The 10,027-nt window shown below is 37.6% G+C and overlaps 1 protein-coding gene across 1 annotated transcript in view; it reads left to right on the top strand.

Moving 5' to 3' along the window:
* Nucleotides 1–142: 142 nt before the first annotated feature.
* The window catches only part of prickle3 (prickle homolog 3), a 35,734-nt gene continuing 25,849 nt past the window's right edge, over nt 143–10,027 (top strand). Inside the window, exon 1 of the mRNA XM_074681814.1 lies at nt 143–1,589. Within this exon, the coding sequence (XP_074537915.1) occupies nt 1,548–1,589 (42 nt within the window). The 5' untranslated portion in view covers nt 143–1,547. The remainder of the gene's footprint in view (nt 1,590–10,027) is intronic.

The raw sequence follows: 10,027 nt of genomic DNA, 5'->3' as shown, positions 1-10,027 counted from the left end.
AATACATTTGGTGCAAAACATTTCCGTAGGGATTTTGTACAGAAGTACATTTTACAGTTCATGTTGATGAAGAAAGATATTTCGAAAATTAAAAACCACATAGTTGTAAAAAATGTTATGTGAATATCATCACATTCTGTAACTGTTCCGTCTACCCTTTATGGTTGTGAGTCCAATGAAGACGTTCCCTTATAATTATTTTTCTAACATGCTTACAAGAGTCTGCAGTTTGTAATTACAGATACAAAACAGCCTTACTTTGGGAAATAAAAGCCATTTTTAAGACACAGAAGGGCCTTGTTTGTAGGTGATATTTTACACAGACCTTACTGTCTAAATTTTATTTTATTTTTTAAAATATTCATGGAGAACTTACTTGTACTGTAGGTATTGGCAGATAAATACTGTATCCTAGCTCTTTCCTATCTTCTACTGTACCACCACTAGATGGAAGCAGACTGCTACTCATAATACAAAGGGCTCCTTCCCCTCCAACTGGGTGTAAGTTGATAAGAGTATCACAGCACATATTCTGCATAAACAAAGCAGTATCTCATCCAACTGTTAGCAGGACTTTTTTCGCACAGCCTCTGCCAGGATTTTTACTGACCTTGTTCTGCATTTATCTGTCATCTCTAATCTCATCTGAAATGTTTTTTAAATCTTTTCAATTTGAGATTACTTTGCATTTATGAAAATCCTTTTCAACTCAGCTTTGGTGCTGAAGCTTTTCAGTTGCAGTAATCGTTACAGTATGTTACCCATGTCATGAAATGAAAAGCCTGCTGTGGAATGCTAATCTTATTCCCCACGTTGTTGTTGCTTCTGCTGCTTCTGCAGCCTGTATACAATACTAACATATCTCATAAACACAGCTGTGTTTAAATATCCTAACATAAATATTTATGAATTGGCTACTTATTAAGATGTAAAGTGGTGATTTCTAAGCTCTCCGTGTATCCTGATAGGAACCACGCTCAGCAGGTGATTCATTAAACCTTAAAAAGAAGGTTTGAACTTCCTGGTTTCCTGGATAAAATAAAGCTCAACTTTAAGACTGACTAATGCTTGCTCAGTTTTCCTCACAACGGGCTAGGTAAATTGTACGCATTGCACAATTACTGTGTATTGAAAGCACAGTGAGTCGGTGAATGGCCCTTCAAAATAAAAGCATTGACTTGTTCATTTCAGTAAAAGGCGGTTTGTTTGCTAATAATTCATATCTAAAATAACTCAACATGTTTTTAATGACTGAAAACGTATTTTTATTGGTTTTATTCCGTCTCTGCTCAACCGATACTTATCGCAGTTTCCGTTAAGTGATTAATTTTGTAGGGATAACAGGAAGTTGTACTGTCAGTTATGCTAGCTTGTCAGTGGAGTTGCCGGGGTAGTTAGTCGAGTCAGAAGGAGGAGTCTGTGGCAGTCCGAGGGAAACATCATGTAGCCAAACTGAGACTGTGTGACTTGAAATAAAAAGACATTTTTTCATCTTTTTCCTCTTCTTTTTCGCCTGGAAACTCGCTTTTTAATATTCAACCAACACCATGTTCCTGCGTGGATCCAAAAAACGACGGTCCAACCGCTCGGTGAGTGTCTTCTCGTATTTTTACCTTACATTTCAAAGAGTTCTTACCTTTATGACTGCCAAAACTTTAAGCATCGTTTTCTAAAAAATCTGTGGTTACTTTTGTACTGAACTGAATTCGTTTTTAGACTCTGAAGTTAACTTACTCTTAGGAAACGACTCGAGCGTAACTTTGTCCCACCTCCACCTGGCTTTTGTGATGATGAATGTCTTCATTGAAATGTCCTACTCCTTCCTGCTTGAAAAAAAACTTGCTGTAAGAGTTTCTGTTTAGCTTATAATTGTATTGTTTGCCAAACAGTCTTCATTTTATCATTTTGTGTGTAGTAAGTAATTTCTGGCACCCCAGGTAGAGACAGGAGGGGTCCGACTCACTGGCTGACGTCATAGATTGTTCACCTGGTCACGTTAAAGTATCGTTACCATAAACCTATACATCAATTTCTTCTTTTTTCTTTTTTTTTTTTGTAACAATTGGTGCTGTGTTAAATTGTGCTCCTGTTGGAACTTGGCCAAAATCACAGACTTATCGGAGCAGATTACTGAACAAATGAAGCTTGTTTTCGGACCAGACTAACAGCTGTGCGGCCACGAAACATCTGGCTCTGCAGCACACTTGGAATATATCCAGACAGTGACTGTGAATCAAAATGATAGCAGACCACACAGCTTGCTTTAAAACTTACATTCAGTTGCACCACTTTTTACAGTTCTTTTATTTCAGTGCAAACAACAGGCGGGAGATGGAGTCATCATGAGTGAATTGAGATGCTTGACACTATGTGGTATTATAAACATCTAGATATGAGGGGTAGCTCGGCACACAGCAGTATTAAAGTCAGAGGATTCTTAAAGTCACAGTAATACTATTAAAACCATGTAAGGGTCTTTTGACCCACATTGAGAGAATTCACCAAAGAATGAGAAGTCTCGTACAAAACAACAAATGCATTGCTTGAGGTTACAGTATAGGATTTCCCTACTCAAAAATAGTTAGTTGACTGAGTTAGTGCGCCTTTAATACTGGCTTTGCATTTAGGTTTATAATAACACTAATGACAGTGACTTTTTTAATAAACCACTGTTCTGAAGATAAGCTTACATACTGCTTAACTACAGAAGTCCCAGAACAGAATAAATAAAATTATGTAAATTAAAAGCTAGCAGTGCAATTATAAAACATAATCAAGATTACCCTTGTGTGAGTGCTTTAGCAATACTTAAAAACACCCAGGACACCTGCTCCCTCCTGACACTAAATATAACTACTCTCCAGTATTAATGGTCATCAATATTTGATGTAACACTCCATTACTCGAGCACATTACATGAGTTTAGCGTCATGTTACAACACACACACAATCACACATTCAAGCTGAATCCTGAACGCTTGTGTGAGCTGCATGCACATTGAAATGATCTGTAGATCAACAAACCGAAGACTATACTGAGTTACATCCATGTTGTGATATCGAGATTATGTATAATCTTTGATTCGATTTATTAGAATACAGATTAATGTATTCCTTTTCCTAGAAGCTGCACTATTATTGAGTTATGTAATTTTGTTCTATAATCTGATTGTTGTGGCTGAATGAAATGAACAGTGGATGTTTGGAGAGTACCTGCTTGGTGACAGTAACAATGATTTTTCTCCCAGGGATTTTTTTTATCATCTCTTTATTGGATATTCGGTAATATCACATTACCTTCTACATTAATAGATTACTAGATATTATAATATAATTGACTTAATAGGAAAAAGTTTTAATAAATCCTTTGCTCCACCAAAGTACAGCACCAACAAACATTTTCACAAAAAACTGAATTCAACCAAACAATATGCAAGACTAATTCAGCAACACTGGGCTCAACAGAAAGCTGACAGATTTCCCTGCATGCTTTCCTATGACTGTATCTTTCAGAATTCCTCAAAGGTATTTCAGGTTATTAAAGAAAGCAGTCGAACATGAAATGTAATAGATAGGGGTTAGTATTGGCAAAAGCCTCACAATACAATACGCATCAGGATACTTGGGTCACGATATGATAATCACGATACGACGATATTGTGATATATTGTGATATTGTACACAGTTAACTATTTGATTGAAAACAACTTTTTTATTTAATTTTGTTTGAAATAATAAAAGTCAGATGCAGTGTTTCAAACATACAAAAAAATCACTATTTGAAAGACATGGTCAGTAAGTGAAACTGAGAAATGTTACTTGGTGTAACCAATGTTACTAATAAAAAAATATAATGTTGCGCATGAATGACACAGAGGAAACTTTTATATTTACGGCACCAAATCCCACATCATCAAGCTTACAAATAAGATATTTTGAATATACTTTGAGATTACATTTATATTCAGTTTATGGGCAACACACTGCAGAGTAGCTCTTCAGTGCCACCTACTGCACTGGAGGTGTATTGTACTTCCAACTCAACTAAAATATGAATTTTGATTTTAACAAAAATATCTATATTTAGAGTTGAAATATCAATATCTTATCACAGGCCAAAGTTATATGATTTATTGCTTTATCAATATTTTTCACACCTCTAGTCAGAGATAACTGCAGTATGACTAAACTTGTGCTGAGATTTTTTTTTGTCGCTTGAACTATGCAGTAAAACAATGTCCACTCAACTTGGAGCAGGCAGCAAATAGCCGGTGATCAGACCACTGCATCCAAGTAAAATAAACTCTGATCAGCAGTGTCATCACAATCCTAATATCTGTTTGACCCCTCTTTTTAAAGATGTCCAGATTTTAATCTCTGTTTTTTGAGTTGACCTCAGCAGCTTAAAGCAGCGCTGCGTAAACCATCAGAGCAACAAGAAGTGTAGTGCCACAGAGTGACAGACCTGCAGGCTGTCTGTTTGATCCTGTCCAGTTAGAGAAGGTGTGTTTCACCAGCATGCCATGGCAGCAAAGGCCTGTGACCCCTGACCTTGTCTGTTAATGTTCAACCCCTCCCACAGCATTTAAGGTGAAGAATGACAACCACTGTTTGTCGGTCAAGTGGTCAAACTCTTTAAGTTTAAGACTATAAAGTGCACTTGAAGAGCTCCAAAGCCTTTGCTGTATGACTAATAACACACAGGCGGAAAAGGTATCCATGCTCTTGTGTTATAGAGAGGAATTTCATCTGAAAGAGTAGAGTCACCCTCTGATGTCGGATAACAAAGCTGGCAGACGTTCAGTTTGTCCATTACCAGGTAACACGGTTACTTAGAAGCAAGAAAGAGCTCAAACCTAAGCAGCTTGGTCATGTGAGTCAACCTTATACCCACTGACTGAAAAGAAAGAATAAGAAAAGCTCGACGGCGCTGCTCTGAGTGAAAGCATGTAAGCTGATTTAAACACAAGTGCAATATTTACTTTACCCACACTTAGTTTAGAAGAAACTTCCTGAGGACCACTCCCGTCACATCCTTCACTGTTTGCAGCACAATAGGCAAGTTTTCATTGTCATTATCTTTTGTTGGAGACTGAAAGGAAACACAAACAAGAAAGCCTTAAGTTGCTGCATGGCCTTGACGTATGGGACAGTATCTTCTTGATAAGGAAACGTGTCAGGAAATGTAAAAGTAGCTGGCAGAGGCTGATGTCTGAGCTTGTGTTTTCTGTCGTTGTCAAAACATAGAGCAGTAGAAGAGCAAGTTCAAGATTGTTTTCTCCTTGAATTTGTCTTTATTCAAACAAAGAGAAATCAACAGCTGTTCTTTTTTAGATTTTATAGTTTCACAAAACTGTGAAATGTTCCCTCTGGTTAAACAGTTGGGGTTGGAAGTTAAAACTCAAAACATATGAGCATTAAAAAATCTGGCAGATGACAGATTTTTATCTCCCAACTTCTCTGCTCAACAGAGACGAATTGATCCAGATGATTAAAACAGTGTCGTGCTAATTCATGAACTAACACCAGACAGCAAACATTACCTCATGAAATTATGTGAAGATGCACCAGGGAGACTTAAATTCATAATTAATGATAAATAGCTGATTACAAAGGCAGTACAAAGTTAAATGCTAACAAAAGTCATTTTTAAGGATAAAAAACAATTAATGAAATATATAATTTGAAGAAGAATATTCCTGATCCCCTAAAGATCCTTGTTGTCTCTTCTATCAGGGATGCACTGATCCAGTCCTGATATGACCAGTTGATCTGTGCATGGAGGGAGATAACTGGTCACCAAAATTAAAAAAAAAAAAAAAGTCATATGATATTGGTGTTCGATCAGATAAGTATTGATATTGAGATATTGTGTGATTGTGGTGGACTGAGTGTTTCAAAACTCTCGAGGATGTTCACTTGTCGTCTCTTATCTCATCCCACAGTCATACTTCAAGTGAACTGAAGACTTTTCCTGGGATTTCTAATCCTTCATTAATTATCCTGTTGAGATTGTGCTTCGTTCTTAATTACCATCTGTTCTTAATAGAGCAAGCATCCACGGAGGGATGTCGAAAACCTCATCAGCTTTATATACGTCAGTTTTAGAAGAAGTCAGAGTCATCAGGCTGTGTTAAAGCTAATGTAAAGAGACTCCATCTTATTAAACTACCAAAGTAGACCAAGGTGGGCCTCATGTAACATCAGAAAACTTTGTGGAAATGTTTACTGACGTATACTTAGAGCTCCTAAATGTCCTGTTCTTTTGATATCTTGAGAAGGTTTTTTTGAGACCCTTTGTGAGGTCGATAAGACAAAGTTCTGACTTTGGTGCTCTACATCTACCAAGTGCAAACCCTCATCTTGTTCATGTTTGTGGAAAGTGTTCTGAGACGTTTATTGTGGTTTTATGATTTGGCACTAAGTGTATTATATAAGGCTGGGGCGATATGATATTGTCCCAATTAGATTCTATAACGATTCGATTTAAATTGCGATTCTTCGATATATACGATTTTTTTTAGATTTTTTTTTTGGGAGCTTTTTTGTGAAAAACTTAAATGATGATAATGTCTGACTATATCAGGAGCCATATTTTCCAATAAAATGCACATCACGTGAGTCAGAGGGAAACATTTCACCCCCTGCTGGAGAAAAGTGGTAACTTCTTTCCAATCCAGTTTATAAACAAAGACTAAAATGAAGAATTTGAATTTGGAAAAAAAAAAAAAAACATTTGACAGAGAATCCCAATTTTGTTATTGTCAAACAAAAAAATCCTGATATATCCCATAACATTTATTTTGCTCCCACCCCTTATAATAAATAATAAATATAATATGATATAATAAAAATCAATTGATTGGTTGATATTCCAGCCATTAAAAAGGAGGTTAAGGCGCAACGGTTAGCGCTGCAGCCTCACAGCAAGAAGGTCACCAGTTTGATTCCCAGCTTGGCCAGTGAGCCATTCTGTGTGGTGTTTGCATGTTCTCCCCATGCATGCGTGGGTTCTCTCCGGGTACTTTGGCTTCCTCCCTCAGTCCAAAAACATGCTTATCAGGTTAACTGGCCACTCCAAATTGTCCATAGGTGTGAGTGTGTGCATGAAAGGTTGTCTGTTTCTCTATATCAGCCCTGTGATTGACTGGCGACCAGTCCAGGGTGTACCCCACCTCTCGCTAATGACAGCTGGGATAGGCTCCAGCCACCCACAACCCTGAACAGGATAAGCGGTTTGGAAAATGAATGAATGAATGAATTCAGAGGAAGTTAATTCAACAACAGATTTTTATTTTAGATAATTGAATGATTTTTCCTTTTATTGTCTATAAATGTCAGAGATGGATCTAGGGATCACTTTAAATAATGCCGCCACTTGGGTTCGTGGAACGCCATCTTGAATTTTCCCTGTCACACACCTACCGACTACTGTAGCAGGGCCCATGCTCACAGGTCAGGGTACTAGAAGCTCAAAACAAGAGTCAAAGGCGATAGGGGAATAAGCTCAGAGGATATATGGCGAATTTTTCATTGGAGTAACCCACATACCTAGCTCAGCTGCTCATCCCAATGTGGCTCCATTTAAAAGGAAAGAAACAGTGGTGTACAATTACTTGCCAAGAAGCATCATTTCAACAAAGAAATAATCTGACAAACACAAAGTTACTCACTTTTTGTACTTATTTTGTGAAAACACAAATTTTTTTCAGAATTCCGACTTTTGACCCTGCTTACAGATTATCTTATAGATTAGCTTCTTTTTTCATGTGGCGCTAATAAAATGTCATATCTACCATTTCTTTACCTGCTGAAAGAACAGGTGTTGCAGATCCTTTTCCACAGGGTTGCCTAAAGATTTAAAGTTTTATAGTCTGCTGATGAACTACACGAAGACGGTGAGAAAAACATACAAAGAGTGCCTGTTATGAGAAAGATGTCAGTGGAAACATGAACACATTAGCTGTTATTTCATATCTTCGCTCTATACATGGGCAGCCTGTAACACCCTGAGGTGCCAGAGGAGTCAGCTAACATTTCCAAAGCAGGTGTAGCAAACAGCTTTTACTTTTTTTTTCTTAAACATCCGGAGTTGTAGCCGTTCACTGGTGTGAACAGATTTTTCACAGCGTGTCTCTCTGGCTCATGTCAGTGTGACAGCTCAGAAACTAACTTCAGAGAAAATCTGAAGTGAAAGGTCCAGTCATGCAGAAGTCATCCGTTCTCTCTGCTTACCCACGTCTCGTCACCTTCATACCTGGCTTTGTTCACAGCACTCAGAGTGAGTCAAAGTGGCGACAAGTCTGTGTGGATTACGACATGCTGCCAGACATTTAATAACAGCATGCGAATTATAATGCACTGTTATTGTGGGACTATTCTGGACTAACTTGTTTATGCTCCTTAGTAACTGGATACAGTCAGCATGGTAATTATCATCTCCCTGGATTCATGTATCCACTCACACAGGAAGAGCGATCATCTGAACAACAAAAGGTTTTTGTTTTCTAAAAGCAGAAGACAGGATAGCTTAAATCATGAATCTGGAGCATCTCAGCCCAGAAATAAAACAATTTAAGTCCATAAATCAACCACAACTACCTTCGGATTTCAGTCCAAGAAACTGAACAAACTTTGTCTTTAAATGAAAGAAAGGCCGCAGATTTTAATCAACGATGGGAAAACAGGCTCAACGTGAATACTGATGTCTTTGTGGTTAGAAGGTGTTATCCTTGGGAGGTGTGTGTGGTTGGAAAAAGAGAATCCAAAACACAGCTGAGCAGGTATGCACAGGTACGTCTCTGAATCACATATCTGCTTTTTATTGCTTTGCTCGTTAAACTCGGTTAGCTTCCTTGCACATGCACGGCGTCATACGTCTTTATGTGCAGGTTGTTTATGTGCTTCAGAAGATCAGGCAGAGTTAATCCAGGGGCTTTTTTTAAAGCTCACCAAATTGCAGCAATGAAGTTTTCCCTCCCATGTTTGAAGCACATTTTAAGTTCTTCTTCTAAAAATGGAGTGGAAAACAGCCAAGGCACAACTTCTCTTCAGAGAGGGGAACGCTAACAAAGAGTAAGGTAATGGAGAGCAAATATTAAAAGTCATATCAAGTTAAAGTGGAAGCTAGTAGTCAAAATAAATGTCTCTATAGTAAGTCCTCCATTGTTTCAGTCTTTAATAAGCATGAGGTAGGATTTCTCTTCATACTGCTTTCATGTCTAATGAGTGCCGAGGTCAAACATGGTCAGTCTGAGCAGTAAATTCCTCCCTCAGCGCAGGCTTTATTGACCCAGAAAATGAAGTACTCCATCTTACTGAGCCTTACTTTTCAGACAAGCAGCCTCAACATTTCTCTATTACATTTTTTGGGTCAGGGACTGTGGCTCTAACAAACAGAGATGAATGTTAGAGTCAAACAATACACTGCAACATCCTTTGTACTTATCATAGTTTTTATAGTTAATCAACTGATGAAGATTAAGTTTTGAGATGAAAAATGTTTCCGTTAACTTAAATAAAAATGATAAAATGACGAAATATGATGAAATAAAAACATTGAAGATAAAATGTCTTTAGTTTTCATCTTTATGGATCTATCTCATATATAAACTCTCAGTTTGTTTTGTTACCATCTCAATGGCCAGGCAGAAAATCACTGAGTGACACAGTTTCTTGTTCTTTAAAGAACGATGTTTTGAATAGGGCTGTCACTTCACCACGTTTAATTTGATTAATTTATTACACCGCAAATTAACGCATTATAAAATTAACACAAGATTAACTTATTGGCTGCCAGCCATTTCCAGTGCATCTTGAACAGTCTTTCAAGACCAAAATAGCATTGTTTTTTTATGACTATATAAACACCAAAACTTCCAAAGAAAAGTGGACTCTCCTCAGTTTGAGCGTCAGCTGCCTGAACTTTTCTGCTATGCCTCTGTCATCTTTATCTTCTCCTTATATCCATGCTGGGCTCTCACCCAAAGAGTGCACCGCTCTCACCCACAGTAGTTCACACGCATGA

The sequence above is a fragment of the Halichoeres trimaculatus genome, unplaced genomic scaffold, assembly GCF_033239565.1.
Source record: "Halichoeres trimaculatus isolate MK-OKI-2021-1 unplaced genomic scaffold, fHalTri1.1 fHalTri1_scaffold_11, whole genome shotgun sequence".
In the NCBI taxonomy this organism is placed as follows: domain Eukaryota; kingdom Metazoa; phylum Chordata; class Actinopteri; order Labriformes; family Labridae; genus Halichoeres; species Halichoeres trimaculatus.
The sequence above is the reverse complement of the archived record's forward strand: the minus strand, read 5'-3'. Positions and strand labels throughout refer to the sequence as shown.